The sequence below is a fragment of the Equus caballus genome, chromosome X (genome assembly GCF_041296265.1).
Source record: "Equus caballus isolate H_3958 breed thoroughbred chromosome X, TB-T2T, whole genome shotgun sequence".
In the NCBI taxonomy this organism is placed as follows: domain Eukaryota; kingdom Metazoa; phylum Chordata; class Mammalia; order Perissodactyla; family Equidae; genus Equus; species Equus caballus.
This window is the reverse complement of record NC_091715.1, coordinates 125,333,990-125,352,149: the sequence shown is the minus strand read 5'-3', so window position 1 is coordinate 125,352,149 and position 18,160 is coordinate 125,333,990. Positions and strand designations below refer to the sequence as shown.

Genomic DNA, 18,160 nt, shown 5'->3' with positions numbered 1-18,160 from the left:
TATTCATAAAATTATGCAACCTTCACCAACAATCAATTTTAGAACATTTTAATCACCCCTAAAAGAAGCTCCATACCTGTTAGCAATCACTCCCATTGCACCCTTCCCCCAGGTCTTGGCAATCACTAAACTAATCTATTTGCTGTCTCCATAGATTTACCTATTCTGGACGCTTCTTATGAGTGGAATCATACAATATGTGTTCTTTTGTGTCTAGTTTCTTTCAGGTAGCATAATGTTTTCAATGTTCATCCATGTTGTAGCGTGTATCAACACTCCATCTCTTTTGATGACTGAATAATATTCCACAGTGTGGATATATCAATTTTGTTTATCCATTCATCAGTTGATGGACATTTGATTTGTTTCCACTTTTTGGCTATTATTAAAAAACTGATATAAACGTTTGTGTACAAGTTTTTGTGTGAACACTTTTTCAGTTTGGGAGAGTATATAGCCACAGAATTCCTGGGTTATATAGTAACACTGAGTTTAACATTTTGAGAAACTTCCAAATTTTTCCAAAGAAGCATCACCATTTTACATTTCAATCAGCAAAATACGAGGGTTCCAATTTCTCCACATCCTTGACAACACTTGTTATTGTCTGTCGTTTTTTATTACAGCCATCCTCGTAGGTGTGAAGTGGTATCTCATTTTGGCTTTGATTTGCATTTCCCCAGTGGCTAATGATGTTGAGCATCTTTTCATGAACTTATCAGCCATTTATATATCCTCTTTGGAGTAACGTATATTCAGATCATTTGCTGAATTTTTAGTTGTGCTACTTTTATTCTTATTGAGTTGGAAGTGTTCTTTATACATTTTGGATGCAAGTCCCTTATCAGATATATGATTTTCGACATTTTGTCCCATTCTATGGGTTGTCTTATCACTTTTTTGATGGTGTCATTTGAAGCACAAAAGCTTTTAGCTTTGATGAAGTCCAATTTATCTATTTTTTGCTTTTGTTACTTGTGCTTTAGGTGTCATATGTAAGAAACCATTGCCTAATCCAAGGTCAAGAGGATTTAAGGTCATTAAGAGCACTCTTCTGAACATGTAGCCCATTTGCTGGACTGTTCCTTTTAATCCCCACATCCACCCAATTGTCTTCTCTTGACCACAAAACTTTATCCAACACTTTCTGGTTTTCTTAATTAATAGGTACTGCCTTGGGAGCAACACTGAAAATGGCCTCACTAATTCCCTGCTCTGCACTGATCAAGACTTAGGCAGCTGGTTCTGTAGATACCAGCATAGTGATGAGATTGATTCCACCATTACCTACATCTGTGTTGACCAGTGTCCACCCACTTCACAGTGCTGTTGAGAGCATTTAATGAGATATGAGGCCTTCCCTGACCACCCCATCCAATGTAGCTTCCACCCCCAAGTCTCTCTATATTATATTACCGTGTTTTATTTTGTTTATAGCAGAATCACTATATAACATCTTATTTGTTTTTGTGTTTACAGTCACAATCCTCTAAGACATCTAAGACTCCATCTAAGGGTACGCATCAAGTTTGTCTTCTTCATCTCTGTATCCCTAGTACCTCTAATATTCTCTTGTGTATAGTAAGTTCTCAATAAATGTGTTTTTAAAGAATGAATAAATGAGTGTACATATAAAGTAGCTATTACAGTGCCTAGCACATAATAGATGCTCAATAATTACTAGCTGCTGCTGCTGTTGTCATTACTGTCATTATCATTATCATTACTACAAGACCTGAGCTACATCTGTAAAATGAGACTTTCCTGTATTCTTCACTTGCTGTGGGCATACTGGATTCACTCCAAGAATAAATGGTATGTAGGCCCACTAATCAGTTGGGTGGCCTTGGGCAGGTCACATTTCTTTCCTTCCCAGAGCCTCAGGTTCATTCATATATGTATATGGCAGCATTGTATAGTAGTTTCATGCACGGGCTCCAGAGCTAACATTTGGGCTTAATACCAGGCTTTGCTTTTTACAATTGATGTGACCTTGGACAAGTTACTAAGCTTCCTTAGTCTAAGTTTTATTATCTGTAAAATGAAGATAATAATAGTATCTAGTTCCACAGGCTGGTTGTGAGGATTAAATGAGATCGTACAGGTAAAATGCTTACTGTGGTACACGATACCAAGTCGACATTCAAATAATAACTATGACTCAAAGCCTCAGCCTCTGGCAGATCTTATAAGAAAGCCCTCATCTAATTATGTGAACTTAGGTCAGTGGGTGGAAAACTGCCAGCTCTCAAATGCTACTCCTGGCTTGGAGATTCTGGGGTACTATCTCTGCAGCAGACAGTGCCCTTGGCCATTTGATCACGACCTCCTGGTGGTCTACTTCTTCCCACTGTCAGGACATCATGATTTAAGCCAAGACAAAATGGCAGAAGAAAGTGAAAGTCACATTCTCCATTCCGATGCACACCCCACATCCCTGAACCTTCCTCCATCAAAATATCATGGTGTGTGTCTCTAAATCCCAAGAGAAATCGTTTGGGCACCGTTGCTATTCAGGATTATCTGCAAACGTGTTCACCTCCATCAGAGGAAATAATTAAAATCTCACATAGAGCCTTATAGCAATATTGTGTTGCTCTTGATTCAGTTGGATGATCACGATGACAATTCCTTACATTTGTATAGCTTGATAGCTTTCAAAGAAATTTCACATTAGTCACTTGGAACGATACAACCAACTGCAAGATGAAAAGGATTGGACTCACTCAGCCACTTTAAAACTGAATAAACAGGTGTCTCAAAACTCCTGTCTTCTAGTCTGGAGAATTTCTCTTTGGTACTCTAACTCCCTGGGGAAAACTAAATCATTTACTCCTCTCAACAGCTGGAAGGTGATCTCTTCATCTTGTAACAAAATCTCCCCACTTCTCCACCTACCAAATTCTGGCCACTTTGTGAGTAATCTATATCTGGCCGTCAGTGTGGGTGACCCTGCTGGATTATTGATGCTCTCATTCCTTTCCCTCATCACCTCTGCATGCAAACTGCACTTCATCCCTCTCTGTCTTGGTCTCTGCCAGTTTGACCCATTTGTCAATTTTCAATCTTTAGTTATCACTCCCCACCCAGGTGCTTATTATAAGCTGTCAGTATATTTCCATCTTGTCCATCTTCTCAGCCTCTGAATCTACCACTTGAAAGGTCATATTTCTCTATTCCAATTTCTGCTAATGTTCTTAACAACATGTAATGGGAACAAAGGATTTCACCTTTCAAAAGGTGTCGATCAACTTTCAACAAGTACCCCATTAATTCTGACTGTTTTTCCAAGGATTAATCAAGCAAGACTGTTGACGTCCACTACCCCGGGGCTGCTTCATGATGTGCAATGTTCCACTGGATCCCTTCTGCTGTCTGAGGGACACTTGTAGTCTAGCGAGTTATATTTGATTACAATCACCCTGCCTGACAAATGGTCTTAGGAGGCAGTTATCTCCCAACACATTAGCTGTTCTCTTACAATTGGGTGGCACCCAAGAGCTACCAAACCACTCTCCCTTTCTCTCACAAAGCCCAGAACAGACTTTCCAAGCTCAGGAGTAGCTACCATATTGCTAGTGTGTTTGGGGGAGTTGAAGCAAGCAGAGGTACTCAACATACAGTGCTCATTGAGTTGGTGGTGGGAGGCTAGGAAAATGGAGCAGCATATACATGGAGCCTTACAAAGGAGCCTTTTTGTTCTTGCAAACAGAGTTCTGAGACAAGACCAGCAAGAGCTCTAAAGAGTTGTTCAGAGGGGCTGCAAGTGGCTCACGTGGCATTTTGGAGACACGTTCCTTATCTATTGTTGCAACTCCTGCCCACTATACAACTGGTTCCAGCAAATTTATATAGGATAACAGGAAGAAAAGTGAGGATCACTGAAGGGAGAGTGTGTCCATTTGTTGCATCAGACCTCTTGCAAGTCCATCGGGAGACAAAGTTGAAGACAGACATGTTCTGTGCCCTCAAGCACTAGTCAAGTGAAGGAGACACACAAGTAAGTCATTACATTAGAGGACAGTGTGGAAATAACTATCAAGGGGGAGATACAAGGTGCTGTAGAAACACAAAAAAAAGGGTACCTGAGAGATCAGGGAAGATCTCTTTGAAGAAGTAACATCTAAGCTAAGCTCCAAAGGATGCCAAAGAGGTAGATCAATCCGTGAAGGTGAGTGGGAAGGAAGAGTGTCCCAAACATTCAGAACAACAAGTGCATGCAGCCAGAGGAGCAAGAGAGACAGAGAGAAACAGAGAGAGAGAGAGAAACGCCTGGTATAATGTTACTGAGTATGGCTGAAGGTCAAAATGAGGCTGGCACAGTGTGCAGAGACCAGACCACAGAATCCCACCTGCATAGGCTGTGCTTGGAAATGAGCTGGGATTTGAATAGCTCTACAATTTCTGTCATCTGCTATGTATTTAGCATCAGTATGAGGTATCTCAGGGCCAGAAGAAGATAGAGAAATTGAAGATGTGGCCTCTGTCCTCAAGGTGTTCAGAGTTCATTTGGAATGCAGAGTCCAGATTTGAAAAAGATTTTAGAAACCTACAAGGCATGGTGGCAGGGATCTGGTATGTTTGTAAGGCCTGGATGGATATAGTAGCTGAGGCACCTGAGTGTGCCCTAGGGAGTAAGGAAAGGCTTAAGGAAAGGAGGGAGCCCTACTCAGAGACTCAGGCACTGTCAGCTCCCTCATATCAGCCCCTTGGCCCCAGACTCCTGTCTCCTTTGGGGTTAGTCATATACTTCCAGCAAGCCAGCTAAGGTCCTTGTCAACACTGTGAGGCAGACATTAACCTTCAGTAGCTTCTCCTAATGCTCTGAGCCTCAATATAATTATCTATAAAATAGGCACAGGTGAAAACAAAGTTGGCTTCAATCACACTGAAAGTTTTTTCCGGAGAAAACCTTCTACACTCTGCTCGCCAAGAACCTCATACTACTTCCCCATGGTGGTAGCTTGTCTTCAATTTAATCAGCATTAATACCGTCCTATCATGTACACTGTTGCCCTTCCCTTACGCAGAGGTAGAGTTTATTCCTCAAGCCCTCTTGAATGTGGGCTGGCCTGTCACTGTTTTGACCAACTGAATAAGGTGGAAGTGTCATTATGCCAGCTCCAAGCCTAGCCTTTAAGACAGCTGGCAGTATCTACTTCCAACTCCTGAAATGATTCCTCTGGGAACCTGGCAGCCATGCTGTGAGAAATCCAATCTAAAGGTGCTCTAGTCAACAGCCCCTGCTGAGCTCCCAGCTGAAATCCAAAATCAACTGCCAGCCATGTGAGTGAACCATCTTGGATGTTCAGCCCAGTTGAGCCTTCAGATGATGGTAGCCCCAGCTGCCATCTGATTGTAACTGCATGAAAGACACCAAATGAGAACTTCCCAGCTGAGTCCACTCAATTCACAGGACCATGAGAAATAATAATAGATCGTTGCCAGCTACCAACTTTTGTTGTCATTTTTTAGGCAGCAATAGATAAATCTCATGGCCTTGCTAATGGGTAAATCCAAGGCTCAGCAAACTTTTTCTGTAAAGGGTCAGACAGTAAATATTTTTGGCTTTGCTGACCGTACATCTCTGTCACAACTACTCAATTCTACACTGTAATGAGAAAGCAGCCAGAGACAAATGAACATAGCTATGTTCTGATAAATTTTTATTACAAAATCAAGTGGAGGGCTAGGCCTTTGCCATGGTTTGCCAACCTCTGGGCTAATTGGATAAAATAATCATCACAGAGTAAGAAAGACTCTGTAAGGTAAGGCCTTTCCAGTAATATTAGCCTTTTAGCAGGAGTTTTCTGGAAACAACAAAGCTTTAACCCAATGTTTCCCAAAGTGAATTTTGTGGGATAGGCTTTAGGGAAGGGAATGTGCTGTTGTCAAATAATTTTTTAAAGCTCTGGATTAAATCTAAGTTATACATGATTTTATACTGCCAGATTCCTCAGAACCTTTACATGCTTATCCTGAAGAGGTACACTGCTAGAATTTCAGACTCAGTGCCAGGCTGCTGGGAGAGAGATTTTAAAATGAGGGAATTTGGGGTGTCAGTTCTTCCTGTACATAAAACCAGAGCTGCTGCTGTTTATCTCTCTTCATTCACCTTCTCTCACTGCTCTTATTGAGGCTCGCTTTTCTCCATAACACCCTGGCTCTACCAATAATAACACTGTTTGTTATTGGCATTTTCCCTCTCCAGGCCTTGGCTTCCCTCTTAAATAAAACTAACAATTCTTGAAATAACTGTACCCCAAACTCCCAATCCAAGTTGGAGGAGCATTCCTAGCAGAATGAAGAGTTAAAGTAAAAGCCCTAAGGAGGCAATCTGCCTGTTCTCCTCTAGGAAGATCAAGGCGGCCAGTGTAGCTGAGCAGAGTAAGTGAGGGAGAGAACAGTGAGAAACGAAGTTAGAGAGGTAGCCAAGAGCCAGATCTTATGGAGCCCTGTAGACTACTATAAGGACTTTATCTACAGTTCTGAATGAAATCGGGAATCATTGTGAGATTTTGCAGCAGAGGAGAAGCATGATATAAATAAGATTTAAAAGCATCACCCTGTATGCATCAAAATACAGAACCTCAAAATAAATGAAACAAAAATGTACAGAGCTTAAAAGAGAAATAGCTTAATTGTAGTTGAGGACTTCAACAGTCTCCTCTCAACAACCAGTACAATAATTAGACAGAAGATCATCAAAGATGAAAAGATCTGAAAAACACAATCAACCAACAGGTTCTAATTGACACATTAGAACACTTCACCCAACAACAGCAGAATACACATCCTTTTCAAGAGCCTATGGAACGTTCACCAAGATATATCCTGGTACATATAACAAGCCTCAATAAATTGAAAAGAATTGAAATTATATAGAGCGTGTTCAATGACCACAATGAAATCAAACCAAAAATCAATAACAGAAAAATAACAAGTAAATACCCGAGCACTTGGAAATTAAACAACACTCTTCTAAATAATCCATGGGTCAAAGAGCAAGTCTAAAGGGAAATCAAAACATAGCTTGAAGTGAATGAAAATGAAAATGCAACATATAAAAATTTGTGGTAAGCAGCTAAAGTAGTGCTGAGAAAGAAATTCCTAATACTAACTGCTTACAGTAGAAATAAGAAAATGTCTCAGATTGATCATCTAAGTTCCTATCTCAAGAAACTAGAAGAATTAAATGGATTCTAAGCAAGGAAAAGGAAATACATAATAAAGACAAGAATAGAAATCAGTGAAATAGAAAACAATAGAGAAAATCAATGAAACAAAAAGTAGATTCTTTGAAAAAACCAATAAAATCGACAAATGATTAAGAAGACTGACAAAGAAAAAAAGAAAAGATGCAAATTACCAATAGCAGGAATAAAACAAGGGATATCATCACAGTCCCTGAAAACATCGAAAGAGAATAAGGGAATACTACAAAAAAAACTCTATACACATGGGGCTGGCCCCGTGGCCGAGTGGTTAAGTTCACGCGCTCTGCTGCAGGCGGACCAGTGTTTCGTTGGGTCGAATCCTGGGCGCGGACATGGCACTGCTCATCAAACCACGCTGAGGCAGCGTCCCACATGCCACAACTAGAAGGACCCACAACAAAGAATATACAACTACGTACTGGGGGGCTTTGGGGAGAAAAAGGAAAAAATAAAAAATCTAAAAAAAAAAACAACTCTATACACATAAATTTGACAACTTAGATTAAATAGGTCAACTCTGCAAAAAACACGAACTATCAAAACTCAGTCAAGTTGAAATAGGCAAACTGAATATACCTATAATTATCAAAGAAATTGAATTCATAATTAAAAACCTCCCAGGAAAAAATTGCTTGCTAAACATTTACAGAAGAATTAACACTGATTTTACACAAACTCTTTCAAAAACATAGAACAGGGAGGAAAATGAAAATGAAATATAACAGGGAGGAAATAGAAAATGAGTTGGGAGTTCCTTCCCAACTCATTTTCTGAAGCCAGTATTGCTCTGATACCAAAAAACAGGCAAAGACAGTACAAAAAAAGAAAGCTAAAGAACAACATCTCTGATGATCTTAGGTGCAAAAATCCTCAAGAAAACATTAGCAAACTGAATCTAGCACTGTAAGAAAAGAATTATACATCAATAAAAAGTGATATTCATTCCAGGCATGTGAGACTAGTTCAATATTTGAAAATTAAGTAATATAATTCACCATATCAATAGGCTAAAGAATGAAAAGCATATGCTTATATCGATTAGTGCATATAAAGCATTTAACAAAATCCTACTCCCATTCATGGTAAAAACTCTTAGAAAAATAGGAATAGAGAAGACTTAACCTATAGATCATTTGGAGGTGAATTGATCTATTTACTATGACTCTTCTAATTGTAGTCTTCTAACCCATGAACATGATGTGTCTCTTGATATTATATGAACATGTGCTAAAGAGCATTTACAAAAAAAACCTACAGCTAACATTATACTCAATCATGAAAGGCTGAATGCTTCCCTCTGAGGTCAAGAACAAGGCAAGGATATGTACTCTCACCACTCTTATCCAACATAATACTGGAAGTTGTAGTTACTGCGTTAAGGCAAGAAAAAGAAATAAAGGGCCTACAGATTAGAAAGGAAGAAATAAAATTGTCCCTATTTGCAGATGACATGATGGTCTAGGTAGGAAATCCAAGGGAATATATCTTTAAAACTCCCAGAAATAATTGGTAATTCAGCAAAGTTACAGGCTACAAAGTCAACACACAAAATTCAATTGCTTTCCTATATACTAACAATGAACATACAGACCCTGACATTAAAAACACAATACCATTGGCAGTCACTGAAAAGAAAATGAAATACTTTTGTATGCACTTAAAATTTATGTAGATCTGTATACTGAAAATAACCATATCCTAACAAAACAAATTTTTGAAAGACCTAAATAAATGGAGAGGCATACTGTGCTCATGGATTAGAAGACTCAACATAGTAAAAATGTCAGTTTTACCCAAAATGATTTATAGGTTTAATACAATTCCTATAAAAATCCATGCAAGTTCTCTTGCAGACTTAGGCAAGCTTATTCTAAAATGTATATGGAAAGGTGCAAGCCCTAGAATAGCTAAAACAATCTTGACAAGGAAAAACAAAGTGGGAGGAATCACTCTACTCAATATTAAAGCTTACCCTATAGCTACAGTAATCAAGACTGTGTGATATTGGCAGAGGGATAGATACATAGATCAATGGAACTGAATAGAGAACTCAGAAATAGACCCACCCAAATATGCCTAACTGATTTGTGACAAAAATTGCCAAAATGTTTCAACAGAGGAAGGATGAACTTTTCAACAAATGGTGCTGGAGCCATTGGACGTTCATAGGGGACAAAAAAAAAGAACGTCAATTAATCTCACATCTTATACAAAGAAAACAAAACACTCAAAATGGATCATGGATGTCAAGCAGAAACACCAGTTACCAATGCCAGGGGAGGACTCCAACTTAAAAGAAGATAGCAAAGATCATAACTATGTCAACCACCAGGATACCCACTGCATCTTGGTATTGGAGTCATCAAGGAAAGCACAACACAGTCAAGCACTGAATGGAGCAATGCTTTACTTACATAGAGAAGAGAGAGAAAGCTCCAACAATGGGCATTGGTCCCTCGCAGCCACCACAGCAGGGCAATTGACCTGCATTCATCACTCATGTCCCTGGCAGGGGACAGATATAGCAGTGGGGTTGGCCAGGTGCCATATGACGCACAGGCTTAAGCAGAAAAAAGGAGTCACATTGAGTCTGAAACAGGGAAAAATATTCCCACACAAGGTGATAAGCACAGCACAGGCTGTGAGGGCTTCTTATCTCTTGGTAAGAAAATGTTTCAGGTCCAAGGCTGTGAGTGGGCAAGCCTGGGGAGGGGTAGGTTGTGCGATGGCTGCTTTCCTAACAATGGACTTAAATGTAAAACATAAAACTATAAAACTTCAAGAAAAACGTAGAAAAAAATCTTGAGAGTCTAGGGCTAGGCAAAGATTTATTAGATTTGACACCAAAAACACAATCCATAAAAGGAAAAACTGATAAATTAGACTTCATCAAAATAAAAATCTTTTGCTCTGCACAACTCTGTAAAGAGGATGAATCAACAAGCTACAAAATGGGAGAAAATATTTGCAAACCACATATCCAACAAAGGACAAGTACTGAACATATAAATAACTCTCAAAACTCAAAACTCAACAGTTAAAAAATTCAATTAGAAAATGGGCAAAATACACAAACAGAGATTTCACTGAAGAGGATACATATATGGTAAATAAGGATCCTTGTGGAACTGTTCTGTATCTTGACTGTGATGGTGGATACAGGAACCTATGTAAGTGATAAAATTGTACAGAACTTAATACACACATACACAAGTACAAGTAAAACTGGGAAAATAGGAATAAAATCAGTGAATTATATGTCAATATCCTGGTTGTGATATTACACTACAGATTTGCAAAATGTTACCATCTGGGAAATTGAGCAAGGTGTCAGTGGGTCTTTCTGAATTATTTCTTACAACCGCATGTGAACCTATAATTATAACAATAAAATTTTCAATTAAAATAAAGCATCACTTAGCTGTTAAGAACAGACTTTAAAGGTCAAGGGTGACAGAAGAGAGAACAGTTAGGAAACTTTTGCAGAAATTCGGGAAAGAAGTGGACGATGGCTTCAACTAGGACTCTAGGAATAGGGTAGAACCAGTAGGGAGAAATAGTTGGATTCCAGATATATAGTATTTTGAAAGTAGAACTAACAGAATTTGCTGAGAGATGCATGTAGAATGTGAGAGAAGAGAAGTGTCAAGGATGACTTCGAGGTTTTAAGATGGAGAAGGCTGTAGGTGGAGAGGGTTTGGCGGTAGAGTGGGGGAAAGGGATTAAGATGGTAAAGCTAGGGGACTGTATATCATCAAGAGAATAATTGTAGATAGAGAAAAGAAAAGCTAAGAACTGAGACTTGAAAGAAGGTTTCCAGAAAAGGACCTCAAAAAGGTATTTCAAAAAGTTTAGGTTACCCAATTATGAGAGTACAGAATATCCAAGTGTGTGGATTCACAGACTACTTGCAATAAGGAGTCTGCAGCCCACAGGCTAGAGATTATTGGGCTAGGATATCTTGAGTGGGGGCAAGGCCTCATGACTTGAGTTCATGTACCACCCAAGAAACCCAGGAGAAAAGTACCCTCTCCCCCCTCCCGCAAAAAACCCTCAAACAACACAAAACAAAAAACAGCAGGTCCAAAGTAGCTGCTTTCATATTATGCAGAGACATCCCTAAGTGGGCAGAGACTTACTGTATAAATATTACAAAGGATTACTTCATTCTGCCACCTGATCTTATCTTTCCACTGGGAGCTTGGCTGCTTCCTCCAGATCCAGCCTGTCAGTCTTATAGTTGATACAGACTCCAAGAGACATGCAGCCCTGGCTGCCACTCTCCCCATCATGCTTCTCACACCATCTGTCGGCTGGTTCTTATTTCTGTGTACTGGTATTAGAATTTCCCTCTGAGAACCCAATTAGGGCATGCTCACCAAGCAAAACTAATGTGCCCTCTGTACGAAGTGTATACAGCAATGTTCAACATGTTGGTTTGGAGGACTTGAAGTAGCAAACAGACGGTGCTCCCATAACACCTGTCACTCCTGAACAAGACCAGAAGGAGAGTAGAAAGGAGGGAAGAAAGAAGAAAATGGGGACACTTTGGGACATAGCCGCCACCTACTGCTGCTCCATCATGCCTGGAAAACCATGAAAGCTGATGGCAATTGCTCAGTTTCCTAGGCCCCTGGTGAGACAGCAATATCTCTAAGCCAATTAGTTACATAGAGCGTGGTAAGTTTGCTGAGTCTGGAGAAGCAAAGCATGAAGAGGGTTGAGGAGGAGATAGGAGCTGTTTTCAGTTTTGAGGAACATGGCTGTCACTGTTCATGACATGGGAATGAGGGAGAAAATTGGTTTCTGCATTATGGTTTCAAAGCTCAGACCTGGTCATGTCAGCAAGGTATGGGAGGCAGAGGAAATGGGCTTAGGTGAGGGAAAGTCTTTCTACAGCCAGAGCCTGCCTTCCTGTCAACCTGCGTCCCCAACCCTGACGTATATAGTTGGTGCCCTCTAGGGCATTCCATGATTGAAGATATGAGGGAGCAGGGGCAGAGGACCAGAATCATCTGGGGCACTAGTCAAAAGCAGATTCACAAGTCCCACCCCAGGCCTCCTGAAAAAGACTCTCTATAGGAGGGCTCTGGGAAACCTGCATTTTAACAAGCTCCTCCCAATGGTGCTAATCTGAAGCTTATCCACACAGTAGTCTTTGGAAATCCCTGAGCCAGAGGCCCTTTAAGATCCCTTCCCGCTCCAAGAAGCCAGGACTATAGTCTCTAGCCCCAATGCCGGCCAATGTAACCTGGAGAGAAGCGGGTCCAGAAAGAAGTTGCTTTGCAGAGCCAAGGAAAAGGAGACGAATGCCCCCAAGAAAAAGACTGACTTTCAAGAGGCTCCAGCTCTCCTGGTAAGGGAAGGTACAACTGCAGGAGCACTGTGTCAGAAGTCACACACCACTCCTGCCTTTGGTGACTACACTTTAAGCATTAATAATAGCTTACAAGTCTATTATGTGCCAAATACTTGGCTAAGCACTTTACATTCCTTCTCCTTCCTTGTGACAACCCTCTGAGATAGATATCATTGCCCTACCTTATAAAAGAAAAAGCTAAGACTCAGAAAAGGAAGTCAACCTGCTCAAGGTCACATAGCTCTTAATCACCGTGCTGGCCTGGGTTGTCTCACTCTGTTAATAAAGGAATACTTCGGAAAGGCCTTTTGAAGTCATTAAAACTAAAGTAGCCACTCTCATTCACTGCTGGTGGCCGTGCAAACTGGTGCAGCCACTATGGAAAGCAGTTGGGAGTATCCTCAGAAAATTAAGGATAGATCTACCATATGATCCAGCTATTCCACTGCTGGGTATTTATCCAAACAACTTGAAAACGCAAAGGCATAAAGATACTTGCACCCCTATGTTCATTGCGGCATTATACACAATAGCCAAGACTTGGAAGCAACCTAGGTGCTCATCAAGGGACGAATGGATAAAGAAGATGTGGTATTTATACACGATGGACTACTACTCAGCCATAAGAAATGACGAAATCCAGCTATTTGTGACAACATAGATGGACCTTGATGGTATTATGCTGAGTGAAATAAGTCAGAGGGAGAAAGTCAAACACCACATGATCTCACTCATAAGTAGAAGATAAAAACGACCAAAAAAAAAAAAAAGCCACATAGCATTGGAGATTGGACTGGTGGTTACCATTGGGGAAGGGGGGAAGGGGGAGGGCAAAGGGGGTGATTTGGGTCACATGTGAGGGGATGCACTATAATTAGTGTTTGGGTGGTGAACATGATGTAATGTATCCAGAATTTGAAATATGATGTACATCCGAAAAAAATAAAAATTAAAAAAATAAATAAATAAAAATAAATTAATTAATTAATTAAATTAAGTAGCCACTCTTATGATTGGACACTCAAGTCCCAGGCAGAGTTGAAGGTAAGGTTTGGGGATGACCTAAGTTTTAGTAACCCTCAAGTCCCACCTGGTTGATTGTATCGGTGATTGCATACCTCTGTGAAGTGACATTTCTATCTGCCCTGAGTCCCACCACTTTATTCCTACCTCCACACCAGCACCCACACTTATCCACACAGTGCCTTTGTGAGAATTAGAAAAAGATGTCCCTTCTAATTCATGTAGCCCAGTGGTCACAGGGCTTGGAGCATGGTTTGAGACTTTGGTCAAATTAGAAAAGGATGGCTCAGTAGTTCTCTCTGGGTGGACGCATCAGGTGTATAGTTTAGGAAGTAAAGAATGGACTGGATTACAGCCTCCTTGGACTCCCTTGTCCTTATACCTTTGTGCAGGGTCCAATATGCTCAAATCTACACAGTAGAACTTCTGGACACCTTGCCCAATACTTCCTCTGGTCTATAGAGCCAAAGATTGCCCAGCCTCAGGGAGGTGAGAAAGGAGGGAGCCCCTCACTGAAGGACACACAGTCATGGGAGAAGAGAACCAGAGAAGGGCTTATTGAGCTTCTTGGATGTGTGGATCAATATTTTTTTGTCAGATTTGGACAGCATTCAGTCATTAGCTCTTCAAATATGATTTCTGCCCCTTTCTCTCCTTTCTTTCTGGGACTCTTATTATACATATGGTGGTTCTTGATGGTGCTTCACAGGTCTCTGAGACTTTGTTTAGTTTTTTTATTCTTATTTCTTTTCTGTTCCTCAGACTCTATAATCTTGGTTGATCTATCTTCAAGTTCACTAATTCTTTCTTTCGCCACCTCAAATCTGTTATTGAGACATTCTACTGAATTTTTCATTTCAACGATTATACTCTTCAACTTCAGAATTTCCACTGTGTTATTTTTTATGTCTCTCTCTTTATTTAATCAGAAATTATCTCCAGACCTTCCTTTAATTCTTCAAATGTGGTTTCCTTTACTTCTTTGAACATATTTCTAATAGTTACTTTAAAGTGTTTGTCTGTTAAGACCAACATCTGGGCCCATTGAAATATAACTTCTATTTGCTTTTGTTCCCCCTGTGTATGGGTCACACTTCTCTGTTTCCTTGCATATCTCATAGTTGTGTTTGTTTGTTTGTTTGGGGTTTGTTTGTTGACAAAGATTTGCCCTCAGCTAACATCCACGCCAATCTTCCTCTATTTTTTAATGTGTGGGCTGCCAGCACAGCCAGAAGTTGTGCATAAATCCCCAGATACAGTGAAGTTTTCACCCTTAACCTTTAGATCTGTGTGTGACTTGGAGACCACTTTTACAGCTCAGGGGAAAACTGTTCAGTCAGGGACTTGTAGTTTGGAAGTGCTTTCTCTAGTCATTCCAAAGAAAGTGCAGCCTTGAGCATAGAAGTCTTCCAGATCACAGGAGATGAGTGTGATTTTAGCAGGATTCTCTTAGACTGTCTCTTTCCCTGACGTACCTGTTAAACTATGACTGGTCTCTCTCTGTTGGTATCACAAAGCTATTATCCTTCTCTGATTGCTAGCCACTGTGATCTTTATAGTGTTCAACAACACCCTGGGGGGCATGAATTCTTCCACTCTCTGACCCAAATAAAGTCTACTCTCTCTGGTTGAACCAGACCTGCCAGTCTTTGCAGCTTGCCCCACATCTCCTCCCAGGAAGATCCTCAGTGCTATGATTTGGGAGGTGAAAGCGATTTTGGGGAAACTGTTATTCACTGACTGCTCCACCCAGATATTCCCTATGGAGCAGGTGCTGTGGGTTGAGGAAACAGTTACCACCAGCTAGCTGCTGCCACCCACTCAGTGTAGATGTCTGCAGCACAGAGATGGGAGAGATAGGATATCCACCAGCTTCCACCACCTTTCCAGTATGGATCTTTCATACCAAGAAACTGGGGAAGATACAAACTGCTTACTAGGCCACAGCTGCTGAGTCCACCCAGTCTTCCCAGGGTGCTTGGGGTAGTTTTTTCACACATGGAGCTGGGGGAGGGATGGGCGCAACTCAAGCGCTATGGGCTGCCATTTTTCTTACAAATTTCAGTGAAATAAATACCTCTCAATTTTGTGTAAGCCCATTGGTCAATCTCCAGAGACTTTCAAAAGTTTTCTTTGAAAATTTTGACCAGTTTAATAGATGTCTCCCTGCAGAAGAGGATTTCGTGAGCTCCTCACACCAGAGAAGGGATTGTGTGAACTTTTTCTCTAAGCCTGAGATCAAGACCATGGCTGAGGGTGATTGACAACCAGAACCAAGGCTAGGTAACTAGCTGGGTGGAAAAGTAAAAACCGCCATCATTAATAGCATAGAACAATAGAGAAGCAGACAGGAAGAAAATGCAGCTATGACACATGAAAATATATATGCTATAGCCACTCATGAACTGAGTTTAGGCCTATTTCATCTTCATAAGATGTCACAAATTGTTCTGTTCGTATAGCCATTAATAGACTCATAATTCATTGAACTTGTATAGCACCTGCCTTTTGGGAAGCATGATGCTTTCTTTGGGTTCACTCTCTCACCCTCACCATAGCCAATGAGTGCACATTCTGACACAGTCTTAGCCAGCACTAGGAAGAGGAAAAAGCCCTTGGAGCTTCCTCTCTCTGATGGGGGAGACAAGACACACATCAGGAAAAAAAAAAAAAAAACCCAAGTTGCATGGAACAGAGGGAGGCAACATAATGAGGCTAAACCCTGGCTTGACCTCTTACCAACTTTGTGACCTTCAGCAAGGCACTTAACTTCTCAATTTCTTCATCTTGTCCCCATTTTTAAAATGGAGATATTGATGCTTACTTCACAGGGGTCCTGAGATAATTGAATAAAATGCCCCCTGCTTAACTCCTAAACCCGTCTCAGAACTAACACTCCTTCTTGCTTGATACACTCAAGCTACACTGATTTCTTTGTGTTATTTGAAAGTACCAAGTTCTTGCCTGCCTTGGGATCTTTGCAAATTGTATTCCCTATGTCTGAAGTGTATTTTTACTAATTCTTCATGAGATTAGCTCTCCTCTCACCATTTAAGTCACACTTAAATCTCACCTCTGCAGAGTAGCCTACCCTGACAATTCAATCTAAAACAAAACAAAACAAAAAATCTCTGGCTGCTTCCCACTCCAGTCACTCTATTGTATTATTTTATTTTATTTCCCTCATAACCTTTACTAATACCTGAACATAGAAGCAATATAGCTTGGTGTTATAGTGCCAAATTGCCTGGGTTTGGATCCTGGCTCTTCCACTTCCCAGCTCTGTGATTTGGGGAAAGTTATTTAACCAGTCTGAGCCTTAGTTTCTTTATCTGTAAAACAGGAATAATAATAGTATCTGCCTCACAGTGTTGTTGTGAATACTAATGAGTTAATATAGGTAAAGTGTTCAGCGCAGTGTCTGGCACTGGTAAGATTGTCTCTCAATGGTAGCTATTATGGTAGCCAGCCTCCAAAGTGGCCCTCCAATGATCCCTGCCTCCTAGTAGTCACACCAGAGTTGGTCTGTGTGATAAAGCAGAAGTGATGGTATGTCACTTTTGAGATAAGGTTATAAAAAAATTTGTCTTCCATCTTGGACACTGTCACTCATTTCTGCTCTCTCTTGGATCACTCACTCTGAGAGAAGGAAACTAGCTGACATGGAAAAGTCTACACAGCATGTCAAAACATAGAGGCCTCTGGCCAACAGCTGGAGAGGCACTGAGGCCTTCCCACAAACACATGAGTGAACTTGGTAGCATATTCTCAATCCCTCATTGACAGCTTGACTGCAACCTCATGAAAGATCCAGGTCCAAAACTATCCAATTAAGTCATTCCTGGATTCTGGAGCCTCATATACTGTATAAAATAATAAATATTTGTTGTTTTAAGTCATTAAGCTTTAGGGTAATTTGTTATGCAGCAATAGTTAACTAATAGAGTTTTTAAATTATCTTCTCGGTCTACCTGATGATTATCAGCCTTCTCTACTCTATCCTTAGACCCTTTTAGTGGACTGCTGAGTTTAGAGTGAGCACAAGCATTTTGGGGTGAGTATACTTCCAAATTTCACTACAGGGCTTGGGTAGGCCTTATTTGATTGTTATTATACTATTTTGGGTGTCATCGAAAGAGCACTGGGCTAGGAATGGAAAGTATTTTCACTGGACACCTGAGTGATGTTGGATAAGTCACTTCACACCTCTGAACATTCTGATCTCTCACATAGGGAAAATAATACCTGCCGTACACACCTGTAAGTGTAGTTACGAAAGTGAAATGAGATAATAGATGGGAAACCCAGTAAAAGAATAAGCAGCATCAGGACAACATCTAATCCCCTCTAACAACTGTTTCTGTATTGCTGTGGTTGTCGCTCATAGCTAGGTGTAAAAACACCTGAATTTTAAAAATATATATTATTATTAATTTCTATAGTTATATGTGGAATTAAAGACTCTGGGGTAGTTATGCCAGTGTGTTTCATTCAGCCTGCAATTTGGCAGTTTCTCAAGTAGCTATCTTTACGTCAAAGCAAAGATTTTCCCCTAATGAAC

At 40.4% G+C, this 18,160-nt stretch overlaps 1 protein-coding gene across 2 annotated transcripts in view; it reads right to left on the bottom strand.

Annotated features, from left to right (window-relative positions):
- The window catches only part of ARHGAP36 (Rho GTPase activating protein 36), a 132,752-nt gene extending 122,996 nt beyond the window's left edge, over positions 1-9,756 (bottom strand). For both annotated transcript variants that reach the window (XM_023633432.2, XM_070256660.1), the window contains exon 1: positions 9,632-9,756. In XM_023633432.2, the coding sequence (XP_023489200.1) occupies positions 9,632-9,707 (76 nt within the window). In that variant the 5' untranslated portion in view covers positions 9,708-9,756. The remainder of the gene's footprint in view (positions 1-9,631) is intronic.
- Between the last annotated feature and the right edge of the window lie 8,404 nt (positions 9,757-18,160).